At 44.0% G+C, this 20,410-nt stretch overlaps 1 protein-coding gene across 2 annotated transcripts in view; it reads left to right on the top strand.

The window, feature by feature from the left end:
• Nucleotides 1-20,410, top strand: part of LOC148418696 (zinc fingers and homeoboxes protein 3-like) — a 24,761-nt gene extending 4,351 nt beyond the window's left edge. For both annotated transcript variants that reach the window (XM_088423623.1, XM_088423624.1), the window contains exons 2-3: nucleotides 15,621-18,330; nucleotides 18,858-20,410. In XM_088423623.1, coding sequence (XP_088279749.1) covers nucleotides 15,779-18,330; nucleotides 18,858-18,891 — 2,586 coding nt within the window. In that variant the 5' untranslated portion in view covers nucleotides 15,621-15,778 and the 3' untranslated portion in view covers nucleotides 18,892-20,410. The remainder of the gene's footprint in view (nucleotides 1-15,620; nucleotides 18,331-18,857) is intronic.

Below are 20,410 nucleotides of genomic sequence, written 5' to 3'. Positions count from 1 at the left end.
TTGAATGGGAGAAGCTCGCTGTCAAATATTTCTTGTTAGTACCTGGTTAGCTGGTTTTCTATTGGTCCGTTGCAATACCTTACATGGCTAGAAACTATATTGTAAGCGCACGCGCTAAGGTTTGTTTACCCTGTTGTTTTGCCTTATCGCTTCTTTGCTGCAGCGGTTTGTTGTTTTGTGCCCCGCTGGTCTCCTCTTGAATAAAAATGGTTCACTTTGCGCGCACAGTGAAGTGAATATGGAAGACCCCCGTACCCCTCATTGTTACTGTTGCATCTTGTGCCGACAGATGCATTCCCCGAAGCGTGCTTTTGACAGTTTCCCGCACCTACTACGGTGGTACCGCTAGGAAATGGAAAACCAACCTTGAGGGGTCGTCAAAGTTGGGAAAGTTCATGCGTTCAAAGTTTAGCTCACAAATCTTAAACTAAAACTACAGCTCATAATTGATTTTTTTTTTTTTTTTTTGGAAAGAAACTAAACGTTCCAAAATCAATTAGTTATCCCCCCTAAAGTCTTGCTGGCATCCAAAAAAATAGAACATCTATCTTAATGTAGGTCATTTTAAATCATGATTACAATATTATTTTTTCAGTTATTCTATAAAAAATATTCCGGTGACCTTCTCATGTTGATTTGGAATGTCGACTTGTACCAAAGGAGAACAGCATCGAGCAGTTCTGTGATAAAAATCATAAAATGCAAACAGTTTTTGCAAAAATATAGTTCTGAATCTAAATAAAAAACATGAATAAATGTTTCTGACATTGGTTACCAATAAAATAAATGAATAAGCTATACTGTAATCTAGGTTTGGGAGGCTTGACTAAATCTAGATCTTTCATGATAACGTTAGGTTAGCTTAGCAATTAGCATGGCTTCGCCGCTCTCTGAAGTTGGAACAAAACATATTTTTGGTGAGGCACCTCATCGTTTGTGGAGATGGAGACTGGGGCTTCTCACCGCCGCGTGTTGAAGTGCGTCGCCAGCCTTTTTCATTTTTGTTTAGTGTCCCTCAAGCAAGCATTGCATTTCGATGACGTGTGCGGCAAGTGACTGTTGGTGGCCCCGGTTGCTAAATAATTGCCCATTCCGCCAAGTTAAGTCTCGTTTACAGCGTGTTTTCTCCTTGTTAGTGTAACAAGAGAAAATTTGGCAGTCTAGACCAAAAATGAACTGCTGTTTAAAAAAAAACACAAAAACATTTACTAACCCCAGAATGAGTTTGTCGGTAGTTGAGTTCACGTTTGAACAATTTCACGAACTTCTGAGCCGTCTCGATACCACACGGTATGAAAGGGGCATCCTATCTACTTGACTCCTTACTATTCCTTGTAGAAGCCGCGGTGGCTTGGCAAGTCCCCCCACTACTCACAGGCTCCACAAAAAACCTTTCTGCCGTTGGTCGTTCGTCTCCGAGTGCTTGTATCCAGTGACAATACCGCAACGGCGCGGGCACATCACACCTCCGTGTACCTGCAACACTCCACTTGTGTGGCGTCGGTTCCGACAGCACTTTGTAGGTATTGTGCTTGTGCGTGCCTCCCACAGCTCAAAACGAAAAGCCCTTCCTGAGAATACCAAGAAAGGTCAGATGGTCACGGTTTGCAGATTTAGCTGACTTGGAGTGTTCGACATTCCTCAAGTTCTAACAAGAAAATCAACCATTTTAAAAAGATGTGGAACATAATATTTTTCTACAATTTCCACAGTTGAATATATCCATATAAATTACTTTTGCCACATTGGCGATTTAATTCCTTATCAAATATGAGGTTATAGTACAAACGAGTTCCGTTTCCACGTTGGCGACGTAACCGGAATTTCTACATAAGTTGGAATGAACCCTTCAATAATCCTAAATACCCCGGACATGTCTAAATAACTATCCGAATACATGTCGGGGTCTCGCCTTTCTCTGTCCTTTTGATGATATTCAGCTTTGTTTCCACCGTAAAGATGGCGAGACCGGTGCGAGCGCGCAGAATAAGCATGGAATGCTTGAAAATTCCCCAATGAAGGGAAATAACACTTTGGGGCGGTTTAGGGTGACATATCAACATTGTATAGCAAGGTGACTTTTCATGATAGGGGCCCTTCAATGACAAACCAATCAAATTTCCTGCTTTAAAAAAAAAAAAGAAAATGCCATAATGCTCGGACGTACACTGGGGGGGGGGGGGGGGGGGGGGGGGTACAGAGAGCGGCGGAGTCCTGTGCAGGTGCAGTTTAGTGCGGGCTTCCAGCTTTTATTTAATGGCGCTTTTGTGGTCCGCGTTAGCTGTATGGAATCTGGGACCGCAATAAAACAGCACGTTTGGACAGTTCCAAGCTCGCGTGAGGGGCTAGTGTGGAAAGAACCCCTGCCACTTTCTGTGTCCCGTGCAGGATCTGGCAGTTGACAGGCTTGGAGGAGGCTGTGATGTCAGCCATTTTAGGATGGACCGTACAATGTGTGGTACGCCGCCATCTTTCTTTCTTTTCTTCCTAAGTTGCCAAATGAATGCCTGTAGTCTTGGCTACAGAACTGAAGAAGTTATTCATGAAAAGTGATGTAAAAGGATGCGTGACTCAGAATTTTTTTTTTTTCTTCCCTCGGCGCGCCATGGTTTATTTGTCCGTCATTCATCTGGGCCGCAGATAGAAGGCTTTTGTAAAACAATGTACGCTTTCCGCAGAGAGCTGCGCCCTAATATAACAGCAAACACGTGCGAGGAGACACTAAGTATGTCACTGCGGCGTCTTGATTGAGAAAGGCGGCGACAGGAGGTCATTTGCAGCACGCTCGCTTGCGCTATTTCCTTAACTAACCCTTTGAAGAGCGCAGGGAGGCGGCTTTGGGCTACAGAGGACGAAAACGTCTCAGACCTCACCCGAAGTTGTCTGAAAGGGACCCGAGGGTGAATGGACTTTTCAGCGGTATGGCTCACAGGCCCGAGTGGATTAAAGTTTGTCTTGCGCCAGATGCAGCGCGAGGAATTCAGTGTGTATGAATCTTGAGGTTGGTGGGCGTGCGCGAGCTCGGCAGTTCAGTGTGTGTGTGGCATAGTGGGCAAGGGGAGGAGAAGGGTTGCCATGGCAATGTTAACACATGAGTGGCACGACCGACCGGTCTCCCAGCGGACGGGGCTACAGTCATGGAGGTAAGGGGGGAGGCGGGCGTAAGAGAGGAAAAGAATAAAGGGAGGAAGAAGAAGGCGAGATGGCTGACAACACCTGCGTCGCAGACGTTCGCCCGCGCAAATACGGCGGACGGAGACATAAAAAACGAGGGCGCGGACCAGACGGAGACGCTTGGAGGTCACATTTTGTCTTGAGCCGGACGGCCAGCGCGGACGGCGCTCTATTAACGTTGCGCTAATCACCCTGACATCTCCCACTTGGATTTCAGCACACGTATCACTCCAGCCACACACTTCTTCAGGCTGCCGCGCCGTACAGTGACACGCGTGATGCCCAAAGCACCTTATTCCGAGCGCGTAGGGACGTTCCCCTCGGAAATCCGAGTTAATAAAAGAAATATTGGCAATGCCGTACTTTCCCAAATATAAGACGCACTTTTTTTTTCCTTCAAAAAACGAAGGCCAAAAGTATGGGTGCGGTCGCTTAAAAATGAGACGCACGGATGTGCATTTTTATATCGACCATGTTCTTACTTATAATAATTACCGTAAGGAGACGAGCGAGAGGGCGGACATCAGCCGGCTGTTTGCAGCCAGTGCCTGTTGCGGCTAACTGCAGCTCGTGTTAGCTGAGGTTGTTGCGGCATCGATTTCAATAAAAGAAGTGAGCAAACTGAACCTACTTCCGAGTCCATCCTTGCTCACGCACAGGAATATTACTAAAACAGAGAGCATCAGTAAAAGTTAGGATGTCTCCATCGGATTTAATTATGAGGGGCGAGGTATGGAACTGTGCGTGCCGCTTAGATGACGCAGAAATGTATTCCATTTGACTCGCCTATTAATTGCGCTCTTTTGGCACATACGCACAATCGTAAACGTGGTGCAACTCGGATGGTGCGCAACTTTGGGTATTTATGGCAAAAGGAACTCAGGCCGTGTCGCGAGGAAACGGAAGAACCGACTGCTTGGAGCGCAATCAACGTTACTCTGGCGCCGCGTTCACCGACTGCTCACAATGTGGGAAATCTGAAACACACTTAACAAACATATCATTTATGGATATGAACGCAAGCAAATATCAAGAATTTACAAAGATGAGATTTATTTTGTTTTGCTATAGGTCTTACATTGTTGCCAAACACGGTAACGTAAAAAAATACCAGGATTTGATCCGAAAATTAAGGGCCCGTTCTATATTTGGGGGATTTTGTGAGTGAATTGCCATTTTTGCATATTTAGAAAAGTCGCACAGCGTATGAAACAAATTGATAAGTAGCAAACGTGAGTTTCCGCATATGCGGCGGGCCGCTTAAAAATGGACGGAGGGCAGAAAATGGCCCCCGGGCCATCGTTTGGGCACCCCAGCCAGCCTTATAAAAAGTCGGGATAGTTTTGTTCCTTGCAATTTGGACGCACCTTTGTTACCTACTCTGTATCGGCGTACCCTCAAAATCAGGTGACTCGGGACAAAGCCCCGAAAGCATGCGTCACGACGGACAGGGTAGACGTCGGTAATTGCGAGCGCGGCATGTCCGCAGCGAGACGTCTTACAAGCCCAGAGCGCCAGATCACGTTTGCCTCATAAATGAGCCCCCATTGTTCTCGATCTTTACAAGACAGTGATATTCTGTTTCCGCCTTATCTCCGGCTTATATTTAGGTGTCCAGCTGATCCCCTCACATGACATCCAAGTCTCTATTGGACAGCAGACAGAAAACGTTCCCTCTGGACACATTTTTTGATCTTTCAAATGGATCTGTCAGGGCTCGTCCCCCTTTACCCCACTTCTAGTCAGACCCCCCCACCCCCAAAAAAAACAAAAAACAAAAAACAAAAATGCAGGCGTGGATCACTGTCAAGGCAAATTAACCACAAAACAAATGTTTTGAGAGCGAGAGACTGCTTTCTCTCGGTTTTTCCTTTTGTGTTGAACTCTTCCGCCGCCGTCGCACCAAGAGACTCCTTGCCAGTGATTCGGTTCAAAGCGAAAAGATTTGAGAGCGTCGCAGGCGCTAAATGTTGCGGAGGTGAGGAGGGAGTGCGTAGACGCCCGACTAGGAGGTGTCAGCAGGGAGGAATATTGAAAGAGCGCCGGCTGTCATCATCATCACTCATCCTCTCGCTTTACTCCCAGACGTCTGAGTTGGCTCTTCCTTTGTCCTGCTCCGTCTTCTTCCACCTCCTTCATGTGACAGGCGAGCGCGGTGCAAAATCACAAATCTGCGTTTGTTCATGTCAACTGTAGCTGACCCAACAATCTGGGAGCGTCTGCATCACTGGGCTGTTTTCAATTAAATTTTAATGTCTAGCAACCACTTTGCAGCCTCGCCTCTCCTTCCGGTGGCGGCGCCGTCGATTTTTCACGTCGTAATATTCTAATTGCTGCGGCGCTTGATGAAGTGGTGAAAAAAAAAAAAAAAACGGGCAGCGCCGCTCGCCGAGGTTGAAGCGCTGGGCCGTATAAAAGCGCAGATTATAATCGGGCATTAATGGCATGTAAATAGAATACGCCGATGGAAATGACAGCCAAGCAGGCGGGCCCCTCCTTCAAATCGTAACGCTGCTATTAAATCACATTAAACGAGAAAAAAAAAAAAAAAAACAACGCCAGAATGGAGCCTAATCCCATTTGGTTGGAAAGGCTCGCTTTTCAGCGCAGGAACAGTTTAGCAACAAGGCAGCGGACGGGGCTTTCTGTCGGCGCGGGGGGGCTCGGCAGATGAGAGTTTGCGTCGCGCCGGCAATGCGTACGTACGCCAGTGGCCTGTCACCGGAATCTCCGGCTCCGACGACTTTAGAGGCGGTTGCCGATTTTTGGCAGGACAGAATAGACCGATTTCCCGTTCAACGGCCGATAAGTTTAAAAATGCATGATGAATGAAAAAGGATTTGTTTCCCCACAATGCATTTCAATAGGCTTCAGTTACACGCGGTTTCATTATTCAGGGGCCTGCCTGCTAGCTTTTTCTATTAAAAAAACAAAAACGTTTCAGAGCGCATTTGATGAAGTTATGAGGACATTGTCTCTTGTCATATGTTTGTGTTAACAGTAATGGAATGGTTAATCATATTTCACACACACTTTGCAAACTATACGCAACGCATCCTTTTTCCAAATCTTGTAAATGCTTTTAATAATTAAAGTTATTTATGAATATTATTTTTCCTTCAACCACTCAAATTCTCACCATGCATTTTTTAAAACAAACTCTGACTTTAGGTTGTTTATGCGGTTTGTTTGTTTTTTATTTGGGTTGTCTATGCAGAATTGTTACATTGCTCACCGAAGCATTGCTTGTAAAAATGAAGATCTGCTTTGTTTTGAATAACTGCTCCGCAGAATGGCATTATCGACAAATTCCATGAAATACAATGAACTCATTCAATGCCAAGGAAGTATTTACACGTTTTTTTGAGAGTTCAGACATTCAATCCCACATACTTAAGTATTGATTTCATACTTAAGTATCTGAAAATTAATGTTCTTAATGTCGATTTAATACTTAAGTGTCTGGGATTTAATGTCCGGACTCTTAAAAAACGTGAAAATACGTCCCTGGCATTGAATGAGTTAAGCATAAATATATTTATGGGTAAGGTTTTGAATCGACAGCGAGTGAGTTGGAAGCCTTCTTTAAACATGTCGGTCTATGGGCAAATAGTGCATCATCCATCCGTCGGGCTTATTTAATATGAGTTTTTAATGCGAATATTGATGACCGTATTTTCCATACCATAAGGCGCAAATAAAAACCTTTATGTTTCCTGTGTGCACTGATTTGTTTTGTGCAACTCCGTCCCAAAATCTGTAAGTAAAAATGTTATTGTGCGATGGTGGCACAGTGGAAGAGTGGTTAGCGCATACGCCTCACAGTTCAGAGATCTCAGGTTCGATTCTGGTTCCGGCCTTACTGTGTGGGGTTTGCATGTTTCCCGGTGCCTGCATGCGCATTCCGGTTTTCCTTCCATTGTTCCAACAAGCTATCTAGATAGGACACTCCAAATTGCCCTCAGGTGTGTTTGGGCGTGTGAATGGTTGTTTGCCTCTGTGTGCCCTGCGATTGGCTGGCAACCAATCCCCCCCCCCGTGATTGGCTAAGAAGACTTTGGGAAACCCTTGGGCTTGACTGACTGTCGGGCCATTTCCTCCTACGCCAGGACGTGTAGCAGCAATAAACCATAACCAGAACATGACATAATACGTAAAGTATGTACGCTGGCACCGCTAAAACATTCCAAGTACATTATGTACTAGTATTTTATTGCCAAATGTATTTTGAGCCTTTTAATAGAGTGCGCCATATGTATGAGTTAAGTATGAAAAAAGACCCCATAATTGAGACACGGTGAGGAAAATACGCTAGATGACTAGGAAATCAAGCCTTGTATCTTATTTTGCGGGGAAAAAACCTCACGGGTACCACAGCAAAAAAACGCACACACACATTATCGTTCACCCGATAGTCTGCGGAAAAATTTACCGTCCGAAAAAAGTGTTATTGTTCCAGACCTGGCCATGCGGCACCCCTGAGGGCCAACGTTGCTCTCGGCTTTGTCCACCTTGCCACCGAAACACAAATCCTGCCTTTTCACGGGCGACATTCAATGAGGCGCTGTCTCGGGAAGCCCTTGTTTTGTGTCTCAAGTCACGCTCTACCACATAAAGTGCGTCCTTCTTTGCATAGGTGACTCCGCTCTTTATCCCCGTCTTTGTTTCTTCCCACCGAGGGACCGAGCTGTTTTTTTTTTACAGTGTCTGCGCTCGTTTTAACGCAGCTGCCATAGCAAGACTCCGGCATTGTTACAAAATTACCTTTTCTGGCCATTCATCCAGCCAGTGCGTTTTCTCAAACCGCTTTTTCTTTACTACAATGGCCGCTGAGTATTTCTCAAACTTCTGGCCAACCGACAGAGCTCCAGACATTAATGCGATCTAATAACGCTGTCACTGTGAATAAATAAAGTCAACTATATTTCAGTTGCACAAAACACACCAACATAGATACTGGCTGATCATTCAATGGAAGCCTGCGACAGCTGTTTGAGAAGGCGTGGCGTAATTTCCTTAAATATACAATACCGTATTTTTCGGGCTAAAAAAAACGCAGAAGGTATGTGTATGTATGTATATATATATATATATATATATATGTATATATATATATATATATATATATATATATATATATATATATGTATATATATATATATATATATATATATATATGTATGTATGTATATACACACAAACACACACATACAATCATTGAATTTTATCGATCAGCCATCAAGATATTGGCTGTTCCTATGCGATATTAATATTTTAAAGCCGGCTACCGTTACATGTCAAATCAAGCACTTTGTCATCGTACCACCAGGGGGCAATGTTTCACACATGTTTGCATGACCAAAGCCACATTTACCAATGTGAAATGGCATTGAGGTTCTCACCTGATTCCTAATATATACAATGCTAGGTGTCATGCTAGGTGTGAGACACATTTTGAAAAATCTGACAAGCAAAACTCAGTTTAAATGGACCGAAAATTACATTTTGACAGCTAATTGATTTCAACTTTTTTAAATAATGTGCTTGGTTCTAAGTAGGCTTAATTCTTTTCATTGGTTTGCACTCAGCAAGTAAGTTGGCTGTGTTGCCCTGTGTGCCAAGTTTTTGCCATGTCTTGGGTGAATTTGTTTTTATTTTATTTCATTTGTATTATCATTATTTGTGAGTATCAAACCTTGAAGTCTTGTTTGTATTGTGCTCGTTTAAAAAAAAAAAATAAAAAAATTGTGATTTATTGATTATTGATATTGACCAAAATAATCGTGATTATTTTGGCCATAATCGTGCAGCCCTAATATATATATATATATATATATATATATATATATATATATATATATATATATATATATATATATATATATATATATATATATATATATATATATATGTATAGGGAATGTCCTAAAAGAGACACGTGAATATGCCTTGCTTTTAATTGCATAGCAGGCCTAATTGTCCTATTCCAATTTAGTACCTTTATCCCATCTGGCAATTTACGAGTTAGTCATATTGTCACCTAGCACATTTTGGGTGTGTATAAACATTTGGTACAAGCCTTGATCATTTTGTGAACCCCCCCCCCCCCCCCCCATTATATTACCACGGCATGTCTAGAGAATAACCCCGCTTGAACCATATCACGTAAATTCAGCCTTGGGGTACAATTATATGAGAGCGGCCAAATACAATTGGGAATGTGTTTTTCTTGTCGGTTTTTAATTTTCATATACAGACAACAAAGTCGTCAAAATGATCACAGTCGAGCTAAGCGGCAGTTTGTAAAGATCAAAAAACATAAAAACTCAACCTGTTTTTTTTTTCTCGTTCAAATTTAACCGATGTAAGTGCAACAGTACCTTCATTTAAGAATCACAACATTATTTTTATTATTTTTCATAACTTATTTTGTTAATTAATTGATAAATCTGCTGGTTAAAAACACACATTCGTTTCCATCCTTTTTTCCCCCCCCAAAATATTTGGCAAAACATTTTTTAACTGCCTATGTAAACCTTGGGATCAACCCGCAAAAAAAAAAAAAAATCCTCCACAAAATAAAAAATTGCCCCTCAAATAAAAGCAACGATTCACCAAAATGCTGTGCTTGAAAAAAAAAAAAAAAGGATTGTTTATTGCTGTATTATTGTGTTACCCTGTTAGCTTCACTTAGTGATGATCCTAAATTTCAGACTATAAGCTCTTACTTTTTTTCACGCTTTAAAACCTGTTCACTATAGTCCAGTGCGGCCTATATGCAGTTTTTTTTTTTTTTTTACTAACCACCAGGGGGCAATCTCCACCAATATCCACTTGTAGTCTTTCAATTAGTCTTGTTATTGTTGTGTTGGTGCACTATTCAAACAATCCAAGCAAGTCTGTGTTATATTGAAGGTTTTTTGGTGCTGCTCTTATTTCTTAAAACGCAGGCATGTTCGGTCTATGTTGAAGGCATGCTGGTGCTGTAACCAGGCAGTTTAAAAAGAAGTTTCGAATCAAAACAAAAATGAAAGAAAATGTGTAAATATCTGCTCTTACAGCCTGCGGCTTGTGGTCTGGTGCGGCCCATACAAGATAAGGGAAGACTTTTTTGTCGGTGTGGCTTATAGTCCGAAATTTACGGTTCAGCATTTAGACAGGAATGTTAGCAAGCGAGGTTGTGTTAAAAAAAAAAACGTACACTTTGAGACCATTGTTTCTGGGCTTCTAAAGGAACTGCCAAAGCAACTCAGTGTTGTTCTGTTTTCTGTTAAAAACGGAATAAGCCCTGAGGGTGATTACGAGTCAATTGCACTTTGTCTGCTGACGCAGAGACCGACAACATTTCACATTCGCACCAAAAGCCAACGAAGAGCAGGCGCTGAACATATATTTTTTTTTCGCGGGAGAAAGCGGGCCCGTCTCGAGGGAATGCAGAAATCCATAGGAGATTCAAACCCAGAACCTCGCTGTTGCGATGATTTACGCACACGGCGGACTGCGTCTTCCGTTAGACAAAAAGAATGTGTGCGGCTAAAGTAAATGGAGTCAATGTCGATTTGTTTGAGAATGGCATCTTTCGTACAGATGTTTGAAACGTCTCCATCCTGCTGCTGCGTGAACACGCTTGTAAATCTTTTGTTGAGTGAACAAACACGGTGTCCTTAGCAGGGGTTAATTGAGTGTTCCATCAGAGGATATCATGACCTGTCTGGCACCAAAACGTACAGCACATGCCTGCGTCTGCATGCAGTCAACCAGGATTACTGCGTAAGATGCCGTTGACCTACTTTTTTTTTAGCGTTTGTTTTGTTTTGTTTTTTTTATTCCCGTCCGAAAGCAGCAGCTGTCAGTCGTAAAATGACATTTAAAAAAAAAAATGTACAAAATAAATAAATAAATTAAAAAGTAGTCACAAGGGGCTTGTCGGGTCATTGAGTGCTGTTGGGCAGTCATTTGAGGATTTTAATTCCAGAACAAGTTCATCTTTTATTTACCAGCCACTCGGGTGGCTTCGTTCAAATGAAAGTCTATGCGGAAGGCCTTTTCTTCGCCGTGGTCCAAAAAAACATGGAAGCGTATAAACCGAAGCTATATTACACAAAGTGTCGGCTAGTATAAATCAGGGCAATCTTTTGTATGAATGTGGAATTGGTGGCGTTTGTGTTAAAGCGGCGCGATATGGACAGAGTGAGCTGGGAGTCGCTCTCCCCGACACGCCACACGTCAACAATTCTCCAGTCCCAGAAAAGAAGACAAGAGAAATATGATCGGAGGTTCTGTGTGTGTCACAAGTTCACTCGAGGGGCAGAGGGTGAAGAATTTACTTCACTTTTTTTTTTTGGTTCAACTTTCCATTCCTACACGGCGATTAAAGCCAGCTGTATTGCTGATGTGAAGCTAACCAAGAGTTTTGTTTTGTTTTTTTCCTCTCCCAAATTGGAATATTGATGACTTGGTGAGAGGCATATTTTTCACCTCATAATAACGCGGTGAAGAAAGGAGAGAAATTTGTTGCGCATGACTGAAGTGTTATAAGACAGTAGCTGTGGTTTGCAAATGGATTTTGCGCATTGGGCGATGTGTGTACTCTGGCTGTATGCATGATTTTTAGCAAGCGCACGGCACCATCATTTGATCCGGCAGAATTATTCTGAAATGTATTTATAGCACACACACACGCACACACAAACACAGTCTATAGAAGCAGGGGTTACTGCAAAGGACTTTTCCCTTTCATGTAGCAAAGTAACCAGAATTAGTAAGCACATATTTCCTATTATAGTTTCTGACATTGGATCATAGCGGCTGAAATGACATGATATTACTATTCGCCATTTTTTTCCTTCTTGAAATGTTCTGATTACATTTTTTTCACCAAACCAAATGAAAATACAGAAAAAAAAAAGTTCTCACTGGCAATTGTACACCAATGCCAACTAACAAAAAAAAAAAAGTTGTTTTCGGGACCTGTTATTAATAGTCAAGGAGGCAGATAATCAATATTTGGAACCAATATTCATTTTCAGTAAAAGGACAAAATATGTGTCAAGGGAAAAAAAAAAGAATACAGCAAATCCAAACGTCTTTAAGTACATGTTAAGCGGATATTTGGAGCCGATATTCATTTTCCGTCAAATTGAAAATATTAGCAGCCGAATATAGCCGTAGTCACAATGGAAGCCGATTCCAATATCCGCCGCCACCTTGTGGCCGTTTTAGTATGAGAACAGTAAGCCAAGAGAAAAGAAAACTGAAAATGTGTTTGCAGTATTGAGGAAAACTGCTATGATGTGATATATAAGTCTGTCTTTAATGTTACACGTTTTTTTTTTCCCAGGAAATTGAATGTATGACAAAATATTAGTGGTATTGATTCTTAGTATCGGTATCGATGGCTACTCAAGAATTGCGTAATTGTACAGATAATGGCCTGAAAAAAGCGGTGTCATAAATCCCTCCGTTAAAATGTCTATAAATAAAGTGTTATTTATGTAACCACCTTTCAGATTTGCATAATGTTGGGTTTTTTTTCGATTGTTTTTTAAAATGAATTTCAGGCAGCATACTACTTTGTCGTAAAATTCTAACAACGTTTATCAGAATGGGTCACCGGAATGCCTTAAAAAGTCATGTAAAAACTTAATAACACCCCTATAGTTTTCTCAAATTAAATAAAAAGATGTTTCAATTTCACTTATTGTTGTTAAAACAAAACCAAAAAGGTTTTTTTTTCTTATTTTTTTCAAGGCTTCTGTTAAAATTTGTCAAAGCGCCAAATATCGGCACCAAGGATCCTCCGGCCGATAATCGGTTGTCCCTTCTGCAAATTACAACCACAAGCATAAATGTACTGTTAAATGAATACCTCTGTCACAAAAATGCATACACAGTTAACAACCAGGCTTATTCCTTTTGAAATACGCCCATTTGCGGTAAGTTTAAAATCGCAGTGTAATTATTCCATGTGTGTATAAAGGTTTCAAAAAACCCACCCGGCGTATATTTTTCGGTGCCAACATCCTCCCAAAAAAAAAAAAAAAAAATTGAAATGAATACTCATCACTTGCGGAGACAAAAGCAGCGTGCATATTTTTGTATATTTTTGCCTGCAGACAATGTAAAACAGCTGGAAAGGTGGAATACATGTGCAACTATCAATCAAGGGAGCGGGGGGGAAAATACACCCCACTCAATGGCTTGAAAATTCCCCCAGGAAGTGTGCGGCTAATATTTATTCACTGATAATAACTCCTTCCTTGAGGGAGCCAGGTGGCATCTGGCAACAAATCTCATTCAAACCTCGCAAATCACATTACTCGCTATGCACCTCGGCTATAGTCTCCGTGCAAGCCTACACTTTAATTACTCCTTCCTTTGTTTGTATCATGAAACGCCGCTAAAAATAATCCCGTGGACACATGCCATTAATAATTAGCTGAGTTATACCTAAGGCAGCAGTCAAGGAAACAACAAACATGACAGACGGGAGACGTTGTCAAGGCACGCCGTCTTTTGGAATTGATGAAAAGTGACAGCGAGACTGTATGCCGAAAATCCAAATAAATCAACGCGACACCTGACGGGTGCCGGCGAGCGTGCGTCTCGCTCTCAGACGCCCCTTCCCGTATAGTCCCTCGCATTTCAAAAACACTTGTTTTTCTTTCGAAAGACGGCTCCGACGCCAGGCTATTTCCAATCGTCAATAAATGCTTTCATGCTAGCTATCAATAGCCTTTCAAACGAGAGGCTATCAAATACTGCATATCCGCTTTACAGCTGTAATACAAAATACTACTTATATAAGCTGCTTTTATTTGGAGCGAAAGAAATAATCCCTGCAAGTGTTTTACTTCAGCGCTGTGATTGTAGAGCAACACCACCTACATTGTCACACTGTATTCCCACCTACACTTATTACTCTGCGGAGGGTTATTAGCTTCCTCACATTCACACTGCTGTTACGTGCTATGTCCAAACATTGTGTGCGCAGCAGTGGCGCCTCCAGAAATGTTTCATCGGGGTGGCCGCGGGGTGGCCTTTCCAAATCTTTGGATAGCGCACCAAAACTAAAAGCCAAAACTAATAGCCTGCCGTTGGTGTAAACCAACGTGTCTCTAAAATCAAGTCATGTCTCTGAAAGTCTGACGTTAACAACTTAACCCTACGGTTAGCGTTTCGAGCTTTACGAAGAATATATAAGGCATAGATAGCACCGTAGCTAACACCTGTGGATAATTCATTTTGCTCTTTTATTCAAGAATCGCGACTTACAGAAATTACATTGTTAGATCAATCGTAGCCGAGTTACAGATGCGATTTCAATACAAAATGTCAAATGGGTACGTCTCGATTCAAAACTTTTGCATATGCTAACATATACTAAAGGGAAATACCTGGCATTAACGTAAATGATGAGAACTGACATTACCTAGCATGTTATCCACAGTCACAAGTTGTTGGATCAACAAATAAACTCATTTTCGGGCACATTATCATAAATGACAACATTCTTACAAAGAAAGTACAACTTACAGACACTCGTGGGCCAGATTCCACAGAGAGAAAGAAGAACGCAGTGATCACTCTCAAGTCGAGCCCCACTGTCCTTTCTCACAACAAAATGTAATATCGACCTTGGCCAGAGGCGGCGCCAAAAAACAAAAATCAAGCCAAACAAAGCACAAATAAAGCACTACTCAAGGATAAACTAAACCAGTTCCAAAACATTATTATTATTATTAGGGTGTGATCATATATGTACATATCAAACACCTCTGATAAAAAAAAAATAATATCGTTAACAAAGCCATTTACTTGAGCTGTCAAAACGTATTGATTGACAACTAGTGAATGGTCAAATTAATCACCAAATATTTTAATAGTCGACTAACCATTGAGTCATTGTGTGAAATTATCCAAATCCTCCAATTTCAGCTCATCAACAAAGTTATTCTGATTTTGTTTGATTATTCCTTGGGTTTCACCAAAATTAGACATTTAACTTTGGGAAAACGGCGACAGAACCAGTGACTAAATGACTTTTCAAATTTTTGTTGGCGAGTACGACGTCAACCCTTCTTTTGCAATATTGCTTAACTGTTTTGTTGCTGTTTTATCGCTAAGCAAGACAAAATAAACCACAAGAATTCATAAATACACTTTAAAGGAGGGTTTTGTGCAATTTTATCGTAGAATAATCAACAGAATAATCCACTAAACGATACTTGATAGCGACAGCCCTAATAATTACTCTACGTATCGCGCGTAACATTTGCAATATACACATAAGGAAAGGGACCGCAGTCAATCAATCAATACGGAGAATTGATATCACTGCCGGTGGTTACCTATCTATTCTTTCTGGCTCTTATTTTTCTCAAGTTAGCAAAATTTGACAGGTGGAGTCACTGATCCTGAATCCTTGTCTCCGCTGTGCCCGACAGGTTCCCCGGGAGCTTTTAAAGTCGGACAAGGGTCCCGCGGCGGCAGAAGGCATGACGCAACACTGTGGCTGATCCATGACACTCAAGTCCACTCGCCCTCGTCTCTCATCAAACCGGACAATCAATCACTCACTTCGCCATCTCCATAAAGCTCCACAATGGCCAGCAAGAGGAAATCCACCGTACCCTGCATGATACCATCCAAATCCAAACATGCGCGGGAGGAAATTATACTGGGCTCGCTGCCAGAACTCCTACCAACAATCCCGGAAGACGGCATACTCAGCATCTCCGGAGAGGAGTCTGGCCACGTCTCTCGCAACTCATCCAAATCGGAACGCGGCAGCGAGGTGCAGAAAGGAGGAACGTACGGTTGTCCCCCGTGCTCTTTCGAGTCCCGCGATTTGAACTACTTTCTGGATCACATGCACAACTGCCACTTGGACTTCAGGGCCCAGCCGACGTTCTACTGCCTGAACTGCGGGACCTCGGTGGTTCGCTTTGAGGCTCTGGCTCTGCACAACGCCAACAGTCACCCCAAGATCGTGGAGGGCCTGATGACCGCCTCGCTGGGCGTCAACAAGCGGGACGGCGTCACGACGGTGGAGCAGAGCCTCTTCATGGACGACGGCGACCGCTACCGAGAATCTGGGATCTCCCTCAGCAAAACCCCCATCGCGAAGATGATGAGAGGCAAGGGAGAGCACAAAAAGATTGTAGTATCTCATACCGTGGAAGTATTGAAGAAAGTCAGCGGGAAAGATGCGGAGCCCAACTTGCTGACAAATGTGCCTGAACTCCAAAACGGGGCTCTCGGCGTCTCTGGCGCCCAAGCTATGCCGAGGACGGCTGTTAGTCACGCCATCGCGACGGCAGCGTCCAACCAAGTCTTTCACCAGCACACTCCCTCCTCCCTCTACTCCCCCCCTTCCTCGGACTCCAATAAAGACCTTCCAAAGGTGATGATCCCCCTCAGCAGCATCCCCACCTACGATGCCGCCATGGACACCAGCAGTTTTCTTAAGACGTCCTTTGGCAAGTTCCCCTACCCGACCAAAGCTGAGCTCTGCTACCTGACGGTGGTGTCGGAGTTCCCCGAAGAGCAGATCAAACTGTGGTTTACCGCCCAAAGACTCAAGCAGGGCATAAGCTGGTCTCCGGAGGAAATCGAAGAGGCCAGGAGGAGGATGTTCAACACCGTGTTCCAGGGCGGAGCTCCCCAAAAGCAAGCCGCCGCGCAGCGTCATGTCAATCACATTGTTACTCACCACGCCGTACCGGCCCCTTTGGGTTCCAAAGGACCAAATTTCCCCCTGGCCGAAATCTCCTTCGGCGGCTTGAGAACCAGGCCCGGCGGAGCGGTGGCCAAGCAGGCCAGCGCGTCGACCAATCCCCACGTGACCAGGGTCTCCTACTCGACTCCGCTGCTCCCCCCGAAGGTCCCGTCCCTGGTCCGAACGCCTCAGATCCCGACCAAGAATATCCAGGCCGAGCCCGAGAAGACCGCCGACGGACCGGACGCGGCGGCGGTCGGATGCAACGCCAGTCGCAGCGGCAGTAGCAGCAGCACTTGCAGCAGTAGCAGCAGCAGCACCAGCTATTCCAGCAGCGGCATCTGCCCCGAGAATGTTTCCCGGAAAATCGTCAACAACGCCGGCCCCACCAACGGCGTCCACAGCTTTGCGACAAACCTTAGCAATAACGATTTGCACTATCTCGCCGCCCCCAACGACCAGACGCGCCCGGAAGCTTTGAACAGTCACGGCTCCGCCGAAAACACCAGCGACATAAATCACACCAATCAGAACAGCGCCGCCGTCAGCCCTCGAGAGCAGATGGACGAGCGGGGCAAAAGTCGGAGCGACGACGGCGGCGTTGCCGACGAGCGCCCCGCCCCGAAAGATATCGCCCCCCACCTGAACCACGCCGGCACTTCCCCGACCCAAAGCACCACCGGCACCGCCATCGTCGCGAAAAGCGGCCCGCCCGCGACGGATGAGGGCAAACGCGGCAAGGAGTTCAGCATAAAAGGCATGTCCATCCTGCAGCAACTCATCAAGGAGGACGACCTTTTCAGCGGGGACCGCGGTTGCTCCGAGCGCAAGATCGAACCCGTCAAAATCAACTTCAAGAGGCTGCAAATGAACGAAAGCGAGAGCGCGCCCCAGATGGCGCATCAGGAACACAAGTCGGAGATGGCCGAAGGCTCCTTCTCGGCCCCCAGGGCTAACAAGAACGCCCAGCAGCTGCGCATCCTTCGCCAGGCTTTCTCCAGCGCCCGCTGGCCCAACAGCCAGCAGTACGAGGAGCTGAGCGTGCAGACGGGACTGCCCAAGTCCGAGGTGGTGCGCTGGTTCAGCGACAGCCGCTACAGTCACAAGAACGGACAGCTCAAGTGGCTGGAGAGCTACCTGCGACCGGCCGAGGAAGCCAAGGAGCGGCCGGCCGGCAAAAAGTACCACGTGGAACAAGATTTCAACAAACCCCTCCAAGGGGACGGAGAAAGCAACGCCGAGCAACGGCTCCAGTGGCAGGATTTCAACTCGCCGCTGCACGCTCTGATGGCCGCCGAGGGAGGCGGCGAGCTAATCAAAGCCGAGACCTCGGCACAGCCGGGAGTTTTGAAGGACGCCTGGCCGGAAAGAGACCATCAGCGGCTGGCTGCCGCTCAGCCGCTGATTGAGCAACCCAATGATGCCAATCAGACCAGGTAATTCCAATCAGCGTTATTTAGTGGGAACGCCACTAATGATTCGCCTAATTCCCCAAATATAAGACACCTGAAAACAAAGGACAAAAGTATGGGTCTTTTTTTTTCCGACGCAATTCGAGGAAGATCGATCTTTCGGCCACACAAGTCAATTTGACACACGTGCGCATTTTTTTAGAATAATTACTGTTACTGGACCAGCTAGCACAAGGCTTAATATCGAGACGATTTTGGGGTTGACTGGCCCTTTAAATACCCCCAGTCAAAAAAGACACCGGCTTGTTGTTGAGGCGTGTGTATGCGTACAGTACAGACATTCATGTCATGCCACATTCAGCCAATCAAGGCTCTGTGTTTCAAAAAGCTATTTTTAGGTTCAGCGGGAGTCTGGCCCATTAAATTATAGATTTGAGAGCGTATCATGAACAATAGGGAGCGGGGTGGATTTCCAAGAGTCCCGCCCCTCCCCGTATAACTTTTAGGATCCCATCCTCACCTGTGTGTCACGTTTGCTTGCTCACGTTTAGGGATCGCCTGAGGATGGAGCTGCTGGAGGTGTGACGAGGTCGCCGGGACCACGCCCACCAGGCCGGGCTCCGATAAAAAAAGAAAAAAAGAAAAAAAAAGTGTTTGTAATGACAGCAAATGTGATTGTAGCTGGACCGTAAGACTCTGACTGTAACTGTGAATACCCCCCACCCCCCTCCTCCTCCTTTTCCTCTTCCTCCTCCATCTGCCATCACTTCCTCCCGTGTCAGAAGAAAGAACTTCTCACCTTCTTCAGTCCTGTGATGTTTCAGCCTTTCATGCTTCTTTGTGGTCGTGTGGGGAGGGTGCACAATGAGGTCAGCAGAGGGATCAAAAGAAAGAGAGAAGACGCACACTGACTGGAAAACTGACTTGAATGAACAAAAAAAAAAAATAGGACGGGATGAGGCCGAGGGATAACGTTTTGGGGTCAGCGCCAGAAATCTATATACAGTATATGATCGAAACTGCACTATCAAAAAGGCGGGCTTGTACTGACTGAATGGACAAAAGATGTGTCAAAGAAATGTTATCGTTGGCTTTTGTGATATTTTTTACTTTTTTAGCAACCAGTACTTCAGCACTGCCTTGACTTTTACTTTTTTGTTTTGGCTTGTTTCTTTTTTTTCCAATTCTATTTACTTTTCTAGTCACTGTAAGTCCAGATGCAATCGAAACATGTTTTATTTAGACTCGTATCAATGTTGGTGATCACTTTGTGGTTCAGCTACACGCAAGAGACTATAACAAATGCACTAATGAAGACAGCAATGCTCAAAAAAAAAAAAAAAAAATCCCACTGCCCCACTGCAAAGGTATTGACAGCTTTGCCCGGATCAATAACCTACAAAGCCCTGCAAGCTGAACAGAGACAAGCCTGTCACGCTAATGTTGCCTTACTCAGCTCTGTCCATGTGTTTATGGCCTGTTTGTCCATCAGCTCGCTTTCCAGCTACTGCGCTTTCTGTAAAGGTAAAGAAAAAAAAGCAGAGGAAAAAAAAAAAGCCAGTGCATCAAGGATCGCCGTTGGTCTATATCTGTGAAAAAAAATCGTGTGCTGCTTTCTGTACACTTTGGAGATGTTTTCATAACGCTAATATTGTATCAAATAATTGTGACTGGCCAATTGTGGTTAAAAAGCTAAATTACCAATTGGATCATTTTGACATAGACAGAGTGAGATCTCGATCTAGCTAGAGAGCCAAATGGGGAGAAATTCTCTCCTGAATTTTCTTGTTTATATAAACATACAGTCACTACATGGATATCCTATTAAGCTGCATCCTTGTCAAGCTGCTACTAGCTAAGAACGGTGCTATACCATCCAAAGTGAAATTGGAGGTTCATCTCCTACCAGCAGTGTATGCACTTGTGTCGAATGTTACAAATTTATTTTGGTTTGAGATAAATGGAATCTGGACTTACGGTGTAATGATCGCTCACAAAAAAAAAAAAAAAAACTTTTATGAAATAGCCTGATCATAAAGCACTGTTGTATCATCCTTTCTACACTTTCTCTGAATCTTTACAGAATAAACCGAATACTCACCAA

This window comes from Hippichthys cyanospilos, chromosome 9 (assembly GCF_059441005.1).
Source record: "Hippichthys cyanospilos isolate Australia breed blue-spotted pipefish chromosome 9, RoL_Hcya_1.0, whole genome shotgun sequence".
Lineage (NCBI taxonomy): Eukaryota > Metazoa > Chordata > Actinopteri > Syngnathiformes > Syngnathidae > Hippichthys > Hippichthys cyanospilos.
This window is presented reverse-complemented; position numbering and strand designations above follow the sequence as displayed.